Source organism: Haliaeetus albicilla, chromosome 2 (genome assembly GCF_947461875.1).
Source record: "Haliaeetus albicilla chromosome 2, bHalAlb1.1, whole genome shotgun sequence".
NCBI classification, from domain to species: Eukaryota; Metazoa; Chordata; class Aves; order Accipitriformes; family Accipitridae; genus Haliaeetus; species Haliaeetus albicilla.
In genome coordinates this window covers 23386173-23400460 of record NC_091484.1, presented here as the reverse complement: position 1 = coordinate 23400460, position 14288 = coordinate 23386173, and the positions used below count along the sequence as shown (strand labels likewise).

Here is a 14288-nt window from a genome sequence, read left to right as displayed (position 1 = left end):
CTATTACAGGTCTCACGTAGGGGCTCCTTCTGGAGGCAATTCTTCCTGTCAATAGAATTTTCTTTCTTTTCTTTCAACATGCTCTGTAAAAAACAACTACTTTCAGTAATTACTAGTTTCAATCTCTAAAGACAAAACTAAAGGGGCCAGCGTATCGCAACACTACTGCCTTTGCAACTCTACTTTCATATTCCAATCAATGTGCTGATTCAGACTAAAATGGGTTTATTGTTTCTCATGGTAGAAAATAACAATCTGTTGTATACAAGCAAGCCTATCGGCTTTTCTTTAATGCCTACATTTATTTTGCTTTCATTCCTCTGTGACAGTATGGTTGTTGAAGCACCAGTAAGTAATGAAATCCTTACCTGACTATTCGAGTCACCAAATGCTGTACACAAATGTGGTACCAACTTGCTGAGGATTAACGGTTGTGCACCATAACTAAAAAGAAAAATAACAAATTAAAATAAGTTAAATCTATTTTTTGCAGAAAAAAACAAAAAATACTTGATGCAGAAGTGAACTTTTAGCTTAGCAATCATAAAACACAAACTTATATCAATCAAGCTCCATCTCTCTCTTACTAGTCCTTTGTCTACTTTTAAATAAGACAAAAATACTATGCCTTTAGTCTTTCTTTCAAGTAAGCTCACAAGTTGTTTGATTTTTCCTGTTTTTTAATTTAACTGAATCAGACTTCCTAAATCATTAGTTTCAGAAAAAATCACATTTGGAAGGACAGAACCATTACATCTCCATAGAAACAAAAAGCTTACATGTTTAAGGTAGCAATAAGACACAAACACACTCCTTCTCGTGATCGGTAATTCTTGTGTTTAAAACCAACAGCAAGGCGTTCCCAAATGTACTACAAAAACAGAAACAATTGTCTTTGATTAGCGGGAGCACAATATAATATAATTCCATCCATATTTTATAATTACATTCAGAACAGTTGCAAAAAAATAACAGAAGACAGGTCCGCTGGAAAAGTAAAGGCACTTCTCAGGTAAAATTAAGTTATAAAATGCACAGTATGGAACACAACACAGAGTATTCCTATGCCAAAAACAATTTCTAAAAAACATCCTTCAGAAATCTAGCTGAGTATTTTTCCTGTTTGAGAAACAGCTCTTAAAAGCATACAGAATTGTTACAGTTAACACACACAAAACAACCATTAACATTACCAACTACTGACTCAAGCAGAAGTTGCTATATTCTTTTTGCTTCATATTCTGTTTCCCTGCCAAAATTTCCTCTCATCCATTTTAGCTCATCCTACCCATACTCCTGCTGTCCACTTCTCCCCTACTTTTGCTTTAAATTTATTTCTTCATTTCTCAATTACTTCTTGCCCATTCATTCTAATTACTTTGCTTCCATTTTTTTTTCTGCTTTCATTTCTCCTTTTGTGCTGGTGCTGCTTCCTGTAGTATGACCCTCTGGCTCGCTAAACCCTCATTTACCTTCTTGCGCGCTCATTTTCCACCGCCTGCCTTTAGCCTTTCCCTCCTCAGTTCACCTTTTTACCTGTCCATCTCCTTGTCGTTCTCTAGCTGTGTGTTACGGTGTAAAAAGCAGAAAGGTGAAGCTTACGAGACTGGGGATTCTCAGGGGTGTTTCGGAGCAGATGCACAGCCTGGAACTGCGACTGCCCCAGCTGCAGGGCTGCCATTACCTCCTCAGCCAGCATCCGCGGGGAGCGTTGCCTAGTGATGGCTGCACATGGGCAATTGCACATTTTGCAGCCTGGCCACCACCCTCATTCCTACCCCCGAAGCGGTGTGATTGCAACGTTATCATGATTCCATACAGATCTGCTAAATATGCATTGGATACACATTACTGCAACCGTATTCGGCTTTCTGAAAAAGACCTTCACAAACAGCTATTGATCAACAAAAAGAGACAGTGTAAGAGCAGGGAATGCTGCATTCTCTTTACTAATGATGTAGCACACTTCATAGCAGATGTAAAATTTTCCAATTAGAGCCCTGCTTCATCATTTTGTCCCATCTGTGGTTTCTTGTTTGTTTGCGTGTTTTATACTTCATTACATTTAGAGAAAACAAACCTTCGACAAGCAGGATATGGCTTGCCAAAACTGCACAGCTTAACAACAAAGAACAGGATTTTACGAAGGAAAACATCCTTCCAATTAACCCACTGTCCAGGGACAAACATGGGAAAAAGGAAATCTCCCTGTTAGATGTAAAAAAAATACAGGTAGAGAGGAAAGTGTACAGTACTGAAACAAGCAAAACAGACTGAAGAGAAATTTAGTCTTTCACTAAATTAACCCCACTTGAAGAACGGAATTCTTCTAAACAGAGGAATTCAAATGGCTGCTTAGAAATTTCAACTCATGACTTGCTAGCAACAGTTGGCGTCAAACTCCCTTTGTCCCATTCATGCATTTATACCACCTATATTCTTATTTTTATGCTTTCCTGCCCATACCCAGCTACATCTAGTTCTTGCTCATAAAAAAAACCCAAAACACAAACCAAACAAAAAACCCAAACACATCTAAAACAAGAAAAGAGAACTGACAACAGGACAAATTTAGTATTATTCAACAATACACTAGAACAGACAAGATGAGTTGATTGGAAAGAAACTTACTGGACTTATCCCCCAAAAATTATTCCACCCAGCTCTTCCACAAGGATGTTTCTCTGTGGCAAAGAGAGCCTAAAATTCTGTATTTCAGTGTTGGAGGCACAGGAAAGACTTCTCTGTTTTGGTCCCTGCTGTGAGAACGATTGATGCTTTTCATCCAAATTTTTAACAATACATAAACTGTCCCGAGAGCAGACAACTGAAGCCAGGTTTCTCCCACCCTAGGGGAGCTACCAGAAGAGCCATATCTTCTCTTACTTGCACACGCTGTTCCTTGGACCCCATGAACCTTGTATTCTTTCTGACACTGCCCGTAAGCTTCAAAGGAGGTGGAAACTTCCACCACCTCAGTGTACAGCCTAACAACTTCAGAAACTGAAAGATGGACCAGTAATCTAAAACTCTTTCATTATGTGCCTAGCGCAAAGCAACTATCACCACATTCTTTATCAGCAGTTGTTCAAACGAAGGTGTTTCCAAGATGCTCTGCTGGGCACTTAACCAAATGACATTACTGTAGAAGTAGGTGAAATTTCAGGTCTGCATGCCAGGTACTTCATCTTGGGCATAGGTTCATGCCACTCATGAACTACTTGCCCTTAGGCATGAAAAAAATGCTGCAATGTCTCTTTGTCAACGAACACAATCGAAACTAGATCTCGTGAAGAGGTAAAGGCATGCCTTTGTGGATGACACTACTAGACTTTGATGCCCAGTCAGGTCTGTGACCAAGTCATATGAGAAAATGCCTCATGTTGGAAGGGAGATAAATATGTTTATATAGTTGCCTAACATTCTACCCATTTTTCCTATCAGACAAACAAAGCAATTGAGAACAATTTCCTCACTGCAGATCAAGTCTGCAAAATCTTATTCCTTGCGCACAAACATTCAGACCTGTATCTATGAATAAACAAAGCCAGGAATTCGCATGCAGAAGAACCTCATTTTCATTCACAAAAAATAAGACATTCCTTATTAACTTCTGCACTTAGAACTCAAACAGATTTCCTTCCGAAATTAAAAACTCAAATGATAAGTTCCTACTGGCAACCAGGGTCCCCAGAATTGCAAATAACATCATTACTCAAACAATATAATCCTGTTAAACAATCGTACATTTTTCAGACTCACAGAGTAGAAATGTAAGACTTAGCACTTGGAGGCCACGTAATGCTAAGAACTGTAAAAAGGTTTGCTGAACTCAAACTTCAACCTAAGACAACAAGTCAGAAGGCAACTTATCCCCACCTCAGTTTGTCCAAGGTTCACACAGCATGTTTGTCATACATCTAGAAAGGCAGATTTTCTAAGTTAGAATGCAGGACTACTCCTACATGTTCAAGTACAAAGCTAATTTTAAAATAAATTCAGAGTTAAACAAACTTATTTATTCCCATTATGCAAACTCAAACCCAGGAGGATGCTTCAAACATGCTTTAATTAACAAAGTCCTGCCACATGACATGAAAACATCTACTCAGAATTTAGCTACGCAAAAAATATGCAAAAACTAGAATTGCACTGTGCCAGATTTTCATCTTTAGCTGAACAACGCATCAGTGTCAACCCATTAAGAATATCTTTAACATTTACACCATTAACAGTCACCCATAATATTGTGACATATTCAAAGTCAAGCTCATGCATAAGTCATAAGCTCACTGGAGGCCTACATGTGAATCTACATTAAGTAAACATACCATGGGTGGTGCTGCTTCGTCCATCAATTTCAATATAAGATTCTGTGCTTGCTCTCGAACTTGGTCTTTGGCATCTCCCATACGATCTATCAAAGGCAGGAGAACTACAGGAGGGGGAAAAAAAAATAATAAAGATTTTCTAATACTTAAGGATATTTCCTGAAACACATTATGATACATCTCATTCAATAATAAAAGCTGATTTTAAGTTGGTCAAAATATTTGAAAGTCTCAAATATATTTCTGAGTATGTTACAAGATTAACAACAAATGCATTTTACTGAAATTGAAGAAAACAGTCTCTTCCAACAGGCTAAAAAGAAAACAAGCTTCCCATCTTAACAACTGTGTGAATTACTTCAATTTAATCTTCAAATAGTATGCCAGTAGCTTCTGAATGTCTGGCTTTTCTGAAAAACAATGCTAGGCCTGGTGAGTGCAGAAGAACTGGGATAGGAAAAAAAGACTATTTTAAAATCAGTGGGATTTTGCTGCTTAATTATGAAAAATCTAAAAGTTTTAAATCCTCCTATTCACACAGTGTATCTTCTGGAAACTCAGCCTTACTTCAGTAGAAGTATTGGTAAAAGTTACTATTTTAAAACAAGCATCCTCAAATAATATTTAACTAAAATTGCACCACAGCTGATGATTTCACACCCTAAAAATCAGAACTCGCTCAGAATGAAAGGATTTGCCAATTCTTTTCACTTGCTTATCCAGAGAGTAGTTTGTAATTACAACTGAGAAACAAATTAATGTTACAATATTTAGGAAAGTTATCTGAATGAACACTTAGGTCAGCATTGTGCAAGACATCCTGCTATACTGGTTCCCAGCCCTGCATCCAGGCCCTACACATACAGCTTTGTGAGAATCTTCCCCCCAGTGCTTTTGGTACCAGTTCTTCAAAACAAGGGGTGATGACACTGAGCACGTCACCTTCCCTCAGGAACTACAACTGGATTGGCGGAAATGTCATCTCCGGCAGGACAGTGCTTTTAAAGTTAGTATAAGCACAGGGAATACCACCTAGAAAAAGCAGCATCACATGCCAACAGTAACATTTACCTGTCAACAGCTCAACCTTCTGCATCAGCTTTTGTGTCTCATCTGATCCACAGTCTTCTAAGAGCTGCAAGTATCAGTCACAACCTAGGTGGAACTTATTCAAGACAGACCACAACACCCACCCAAGCCCATTCTTCTGCTCCCGCACTCTAGTTAAGCTGGGGCTAAGTTTGCAATTAGCATGTGTGCTGGTTTTGGCTGGGATAGAGTTAATTGTCTTTCTAGTACCTGGTATAGTGCTATGTTTTGGGTTCAGTATGAGAAGAATGATGATAACACACTAATGTTTTCAGTTGTTGCTAAGGAAAGTTTAGACTAAGTCAAGGACTTCTCAGCTTCTCATGCCCAGCCAGCGAGAAGGCTGGAGGGGCACAAGAAGTTGGGAGGGGACACAGCCAGGGCAGCTGACCCAAACTGGCCAAAGGGGTATTCCAGACCATGGGACGTCATGGCCAGTATATAAACTGGGGAGGAGTTAGGCAGGGAGGGATCCCTGCTCAGGAACTAACTGGGCATTGGTTGGTGAGTGGTGAGCAATTGCATTGTGCATCACTTGTTCTGTATATTCCAGTTCTTTTGTTGTTATTATTGTCATTTCATTATTGTTATTACTATCATTATTAGTTTCTTCCTTTCTGTTCTATTAAGCTGTTCTTATCTCAACCCACAAGTTTTACTTTTTTTTTTTCCAATTCTCTCCCCCATTCCACTGGGGGGGGGGGCAGTGAGTGAGCAGCTGCATGATGCTTAGTTGCTGGTTGGGATTAAGCCAGGACAGCATGGCATTTATTCCAAACTTCTAAAACTAGCATATTTACCTTGAGTCTTGCTCATATTCCAACAAAAAAAGATACAGTTACAGCTAAAATCACCTTTTGCTGCATTTGGTGTTACATCTCTGAACACCTGAGAGTACTTTACAGTTTCTGCCTGACCTCTCTCAGCTGTTGACTGCTATAAAATTAATTTTCCTATTTTACTCACAGAAGAAATAACCATATCACCCTATTTTTTGAAAGGGAGATCTGGAAGAGTTTTAGCAGTACTTAATGATTTTATAGTAATAACTAAACAATAGAGTTGCCAGCAAAAGAAAGGGAACAGTATCAGTAACCCAGGAGGCCTCCTCTGTCCTCTGTTCCTACATTAAAAACAGGAGCTAGTTCTGTACCATGATTGTTACTGGACAAATACACTGCTGAAGTTTGAATTTCCCCTCCTGCTGTATCTGAACACTTTCTAATTGTCCTAATCTGAATATTTAATTCTACTGGCTCTGGCTAGTCCACTAACATCTTTAGCTCCCATTATCATACTTTTGCTTTTTTCATCTATCTTTTCTTCCCTTTCTCCTCTGACTAAGTTATTACAGCTACTTTCATTTTACAGTTTGAAGAGAAGGGTTGTGGGTTTCTTTTTGTTTGGGTTGGGATTTTTGTTGTTCTTCTGTTGGTGTGGGGTGCTGGGTTTTTGTTTTGGTTTTTTGAGGGACATTTTTGTTTGGTAGTTTGGTTTGGGGATTATTTTTCCATTTTGTAAATACAGAAGAAACACCCAGAACTCAAGATGTGATTTTTGGGAGTACACAGCTGAGCCCTCCCATAAATTTCCAATCACTCATATACTTACTAATTACATTTTTCTTCCCAACAGTACTTTTCATGACTATTTTCAGCACTTCAAAACTGACCTTTTACCAGTCAGTAACCATACATTACTGGTGACCATTGGGCAGCTGAAGGCGACTCTAGCTTTACCAAGAGGTTAACAAATACAGCCCCTGAGAAGCTGTTCCAGTGGAGGGAAACACAGCGAGTGCCAGTCCTGCGGGAACACGGCTCCTTTGTGACTAATTAGCACGCTGAGTCAGTTGATGGAGCTGCAGATACCAGGGCTTTGCTCAAATCACTAAGGCAAGCACAGAGAACAGCTACTAGAAGCCGCTGAACAGAGATGAGGTCACCGAGTTAAATTGAGCTATGACACAGCCTGCAGATTTCAGTACGCATAGCTACTGAACATGCCAGCCTTTGTCACTCACAGAGCTCTGACAGAGGGACAACCTGCTGTGGGAACTGTTAAAGGGCCCAAATGTCTGCAGGCTTGACTTTTTTCCCCCCTAAATCTCAAGTTTCTCTAAGACCCCATATAAGACATGATATATTCTGTTTGCATAAGACAAATGAAATTAGGCTGTCGAACGCTGGCAACCACCAACTGGTTTTCAGTTTGGTAGTTGATCTTTTCTGACAGAATAAGCTCCAGTAGGAAATTATTTGAAGTAGGTTGCCTATTGATGAAGTTTCAGAATGCTCAACCAGAAGGGGATCTCTACCAAACATACTTCAATTTGAATTCCTAACACCTTCATCACTTTTTCTCCAAATGCTAGACATGTCTAGGGAGAGATGTAGTGGAAAACAGCCAAACTGTGTTAGCTGTCCTTTCTACGAATGAGTGGGAAACACAACTCCCTACCTAAAACTTCTGACATTTGAGCCACTCAGGTCCATCCTGCGTCGCTGATTACCCTTCTCTTTTCCCTACTCCAAGCCTCCTGGCCTCTCCTTGCAACCCTCTAGTCCTGCCCAGCCACAATCACAGAGCACAAGAAACTTTGAGTTCTCATAAGAAACCTCACCCAAGCCCAAAGCAGCGATTACAGCTGAGCACCAGAGATGACTGTACAACACAGGCTTTTCCTCTACATCAGGATAAGCCAGCGCTGGCACTAGAAAGCAGCAGCTTTGCCTACTCACTACCCCAAGCACTGTTTCCCCCCCAGCCCATACCACCCCTTGTACCAGTATTTGTCTATTTACAAGGTGAACCGAGGACATACTCAGACATTCAAGATGATAGACACATGTCAATCAAAAGCATGAGCTAAGAGGTATGTTGGAACTGAGCAAACAGGAACAGGAGGTTTTGGCACCTTAGGAAGTATCTACGGGGTGTTTGTGCACTAAGATTTTATAAAAAGATTTTTACCTTGGCCAGCTTTAGGCAGGTTTCTATCCCTGCCAGAAACAGCTCAAATAATACTTGCAATACAAAGTATTTACCAAAGTATTTACCCTTACCAAAAATCAAGTCTCTACCTTAGATTAAAGCACTACTACATCCCAAAGAATGGACGACCAGAAAATACGTCACTAAGAACACTGCTTTTTTTCCCACCAAACTTCACTCCAAATACAACTGAACAATCATTTTGGCTGATACTTTTCCTTTAAGTTTTATACGCTTTCTCATCAGCATTGTCAAATTAGCAACCTTCTTTATGCTGCAGTGCAAATATATGCATTTGGTTATTTCTGGAACCAGCCTACAAACTAAACAATCTCAAATAGACATTGGAGTCAAAAGAAAGGTGAGGAAGGAGAATTATGACCATACAAGAAGGCAGTATTCAAAGCAGTAGTCTCCTAACAAGTTACCCAGTGAAGTATATAATTTGTCACGTTCACTATGGATTCACACATTGCTACTGGTTTATATTAACCTTATCCATCTTACTTGTTCTGTTGCCTAGTTTCTTTAATTATTTTGAAGGGATTTTGGAAAACCTAATAACATATGACAACTTACTTCCTTTTATTTCTGCTGATATGCAGAGAAACACTACATGAAATTTAGGAGACACTGATTCCCTTTGCAGTTGCTGGTTATTTTTTGCAGAGCCAAGAAGCACTATTTCCCACTCAATTTTCCTTTTCGCCACATTTGGCATACTGTCAAAGTTTCCTATCACTACCAGCCACTCCTGAGTTTTTCCTGTTAAGATTTCTACATTGTTATTTTACAGGTTTTGATTACTGAAGAAAACGTAGAAGTCTTAGTAAAAATATTCTATAGCACACATTAATTTTACCAGATCTACCTCAAACTGACCTGCTACTTACATCTGAGCTGCTATTTATGCCTTCTTCCTTTCTAATTGCATAGTAGTTACCTTTCTATTATATCCCTAACAGAGCTTATTATCCCACTGGTTTCTTTTCCATTGTTTGTCTTCCTTCTCTTGGCTCAGTAAATGTAAATAAATTTTCATTTATACAAGTTCACGTAATGATTTTATCACCACTAGCTGGACAGTAGATGAGAGAGTTAAGGCCAAAACCAGCCTGGAGAGTCAGAGTACAGCCTTGAGAGATTAAATACTTATTTCCTCTACCAGGACTGAAAATAAGTAAATCACAGAAGTCAGTGCCTAGAATGGCACCCAATGTATTTTTCAAAATCCTGAGCCGCTTAACTGCATGACCCCCTGCAGCAAAGAATGCCATAGGTAGCACAAACAATTTCCTTTTGTTAAACTTTAACACAAGTTCCTTCTGTTATGACACAAATACGGAGCTTTTCAGTTTGTATTATCGCTCACAACTCCCTCTATTCCTTCTCTCTTGACCACATATATGTGCCCTTTGTAAGTGCCCATTTTATGTATGCCCTCTCACACCTACCCATTTCTGTGAACCAACATCAGATAGTCCATGTCTGCTCTACTGCGAAGACTTACAACAAAGCATTAAGTAAATAAGAATCTTTACCAAGGAAACAACATCAGTGTTGGCAAAAATTCCAGTACTAAAAAGTCTAACTTCTTGACTTAGACATTAAAAGAAAAGGCTTTGAGGACAGAAACAGATTAAACCTAGGCAGCAGTATCTTCCCAGTTTTCTCAGAAACCTTGCCAGCTCAGGCAACGGTATTAAACAGCTGCCTCTGCAATTAGAACAGTCTCTGTTCCTCTGGATAAGATGCACAGGAGAGAAGGGAATCCCACAGAGGCTTCCATGGGGCCAGCAACACAGCCGGTCTGACAGACACACATGGCCAAGGGCTGCTTCTAAGCAAAGAATCATTAGCAGGCTCTCAGAGAGGGCCTCTGGGCTCTGCTGCCCTCCTCGAGATAAAGTCCAGTCTGCAGTAAGTTTAATCAAAAGCCATCTCAGACATTAATATGCTTCCTTGTGTCTCTCCAGGAGCCAACTAAGAAAAGCATTAATGGGATTAATTAGAGATACTCTTCATCACCAGTAGTGGACGGGGAAAAAAAAAACGCTTTCCTTTTTTTAGGGGTTTTTGTTGGGTTTTTTTTTAATATGATACATCTATGAATCTATCAGGCTCTCAGTCTCAGGAAGATGAGAAGAGAGCCTTCAAGTCCACAGAGTTTCAAGAGGTGTATTAGACCAGCAAGCAAACAAGAAGGTAGAGAACAAACATTCATGTCATCTTCTGAAATTTTATAGCTCTAGGCTAGGTTTTGACAGAACTAGTATTAAATAGAACCAAACCAAAACCAAGGAAGACTAGGATTTCTCTACTCTTTATTTAATGGCACTGCATTTCTAGGTGTCATACAGTGAAGTGTCCACAGACAGCAAGCAGATGATACTCTAAATCACAGCCTATCACACAAGCATGGACCACTTCAGGTAAAATTCATTCCCAGTACTAATAAATTGCAGTGCTAGCCAGCCAGGAAGGACATCAGAAACTTTAAAAGGCTGCACAGATTTTCTTTTTTTTTATTTTTACAAACACTTTAGGGAATCTGTCACCAAGATGAAAAAAGTCACAGCTTCAATCAGCTATGACCATTAGCTATGATCATTAACAATAGAGGGAACCAAAGAAAATTTAAGGATTTTCTGAGACATTGCAGGAAGTTCATCTTTTTGTCAAATTTGAAAATATAAAAGCAATTCAAAACATCTATTCTGCAGCAAAAATACAAATAATGGAGTCGCCTCTAAAAGCCTTTTCTAAAAAACAGTCTGAAATAGTCAGCATTTTATTGTTTAAGAAAATCCTACAAAACATACCCAACACAGCTCTTCCAGAGGCAATATCAGACAAAACACCTGATTTGCATTTAGATGCCACAAGGTATCTTTGAGAAAAGGCTTGTCTCACATAAATAGAAAAGCTTGCTTTACATCATCTAAGCAATTCAATTTCTTGAATTATTTGATTTAATTTCAAAGTATTCTCTAACAATTGAGGCTGGTCATACTTTAAGCAAAGACATAGGCCAGATGATCGCGAAGGTCCCTTCCAACCTAAATTATTCCAGGTTTTGTGTTTAGGTGTTCTGCAAGCATTTATAACCTGGAATCCTACAGTAGATTCGCCATTAGTCTCAACATTTAAATGAAATTAATAAAAATGAAAAATAAGAACAAAAATCAGTCAGTCCCTGAAACCTGAAGATCCAATATTTTTCTACATGCTATATATGCATGGTAGCTCATGCTAAAACAGTTGTTGGTTTTCATGGTGTTGAGGAAAGCAGTTCTCCATACATCATTAAAACCACTTACTGAAGAGTCACATCTTGATTAAACTGCACATTTAAGCCTTTTCCATCAAAAAATTTCAATCATTAAGCAGGAGAAAAAGCAAAAATTAAGAACTTGGGTGTCACTTATCTAAATGCAGTCTTACTCAAACAAATATGCCCAAATTCTTGTACCAAATGCTTTTAATCCAAATTCACTCAAAAAATTAATGCACATTGCAAGTCCTTACAACTGCTTTAAAACAAATCAGGCAACAAACTTGCTTGCTTAATTATGACAATAAATTTGAAGGAGCATTTAAATTAGTCTGAGAAGTCTAATTTACAGGTTCTTTCATCACTTCTAAAAGCCACCTGGGAAAGAATTTAAACACTTCAAATTGGTTTCACATCTTAGTATATGGCACTACAACTATCTTTCAAAGTTCTTTTTGCCCACTGGTTTCTTTTTACAGTAAGAAGAATTTGAAACTACTATTACACACATACACACATTTACATATGGGGGGTTTGTGTGTAAAATGTGTAACTATATTCAGACTTATACATATGTAACGTGTGTATCTGTGTTTGGTCTTTAAGTGTCAAGTATTTTTCCTTTAATTTGCAGATAACTAAAATATATTTTGCAACATCTTGTAAGGTTGTATGTCAAAGTGAATGATAATATAATTCTATCATAGACTAATGGACAGTTCAATATATGCAGAAAAATATATCATGATGTAACATCACATTAAAACTGAAACAGATTCCATATACCTTTATTATACCTTTTCTTTTCCTGTTCCTTTGACATTAACAAGAGGACAAACTAACAGTCACTCATTTTAGAAAATGAAACTGCAAGTATGAGTAGAGACTTTTCCCAGAAACTGTCATCCAGTCGCATTTTCCCATAATTCTAATATTCTCTTTTATTTCTGATAGATAATATTTTAATAATTAATGCCATCACCTGGGAAAAGAGATTGTGACAGGGTAATTATGCACTCTTAAGTAATCTCTTTTAATCACAGAACAAGCAGTAGTTTTAAATACTGAAAGATGTAACACTGCAACACTCCTTAATTTGCTTCATTTCTTCCAGAATATAGCCACATAGTCTTATGAACTAACACACACTCGGATATTTATTGCTTGCAAAGTATTTTCAAGCATCTTCACTCGAAGGACTAAAAAAGAGATTCCAAATTTGCGTGTCCAAGTTCCCAGAACACTGCCAGCTGCAGAGAGCGTGCAATGTGGTTAATCATAAAAGGATAACACCTTGGAAGAAAGTTACCGCAACATTAGATTGTTGCCTAGGAAACTGAATTAAGTCTCTTATCAGGCATTATACGTCAATACAAAGATCACTAACATGCTCTTCAGAATATTGGACAGCATCTGTCCTACAACTATTGTACTGATTTTGCCCAAATCTAATTTACAACATATATGTAGGCTGTAAAGATGGAAATAATAATAAAGAATTTGTTGTTTTTACTTCTTAGCAAAAAGCCTGCAATGCTTATAGGGGTGAATATTCAATCACGTTAGCTATTTTTGTCTGCATTTGAAGAAATCTATCCCCATCATAACTGAACAGGAAATTAAATGGGGGGGGCGGGGGGGGGGGGTATTTTGCCATGTTAGAGTTGGGCAATACACCATTATACTTCCATCATTTACTGAGTTCTGAATCATGAATAAAAACATGACAGGGTCACCAAAATGTAACGCTCTTTATCAAGACAAAAATATATTTAAGGTTCCAGGTATTTTATGACAAAACACAGCTACAAATGTTAAACTTCACCTAGAAAATAGGATTCATTGTATTTTAAAAAAGGCAGAAAACAGAGTAGGTAGGTATTTTATATATACATCTTCCTTTGCTATATTCATGGTGCAATCCTGATCTTCAGTGAGAATGCAAGTACCTACAATAAGTTATGGCAATAAATGAGAAGTTAACTATATTTTGAATATTTCAAAGTAATAATTAAATTGCCTGGAAAACTTCTATTATGCTTGTCTTTGAAAATTAATATACTCACATTTATTTGACCAAAACAGAAGAAGTAAATGCCTACCATATAAAACACTACTAAGACTTCCTTTGGGGCTATAAGAACTTTCTATCTTGCTTCCAAATTTCCCAACATTTTCAGGCTTGATATCACGACCTTTATCTTCTCCTTATATCACCTGTATGAATTGTGAATTTGCAATACATGAGTACCCACCTCATTTACTATGTTCACATCAAACAATGACCTAACTGGACATAACCAAGATATGAAATAAAATTAAAAAAAAATGACAGTTTGCATAAAATAGTTGATTCTTCTTAAATGCATAACTATGGAAACTTTGTAGAAGTTTCGGCAGGGGGAAGCTTATTTTTAATAAGCAATTTTCATCGTCCAGATGTAACAAAGAGGCTACATCTAAAACCTGAACTAAAAGTACTCCCACAGCATTCTCCTGGAGAAACTGCCTGCTCATGGCCTGGACAGACAAACTCTTCACTGGGTAAAACCTGGCTGGATGGCTGGGCCAAAAGAGTGGTGGTGAAAGGAGTTTAATCT

At 38.1% G+C, this 14288-nt stretch overlaps 1 protein-coding gene across 36 annotated transcripts in view; it reads right to left on the bottom strand.

Annotated features, from left to right (window-relative positions):
- CLASP2 (cytoplasmic linker associated protein 2) overlaps window positions 1-14288 on the bottom strand; it is a 152412-nt gene that overhangs the window by 120557 nt on the left and 17567 nt on the right. For 34 of the 36 annotated variants that reach the window (XM_069810159.1, XM_069810031.1, XM_069810047.1 and 31 more), the window contains 3 exons: window positions 4332-4435; window positions 780-871; window positions 369-444 (listed from right to left, as the gene is read on the bottom strand). In XM_069810159.1, coding sequence (XP_069666260.1) covers window positions 369-444; window positions 780-871; window positions 4332-4435 — 272 coding nt within the window. Of the gene's footprint in view, window positions 1-368; window positions 445-779; window positions 872-1536; window positions 1544-1602; window positions 1627-4331; window positions 4436-14288 lie in introns of those variants that run through there. The other 2 variants (XM_069810353.1, XM_069810359.1) reach the window with 2 other exon arrangements.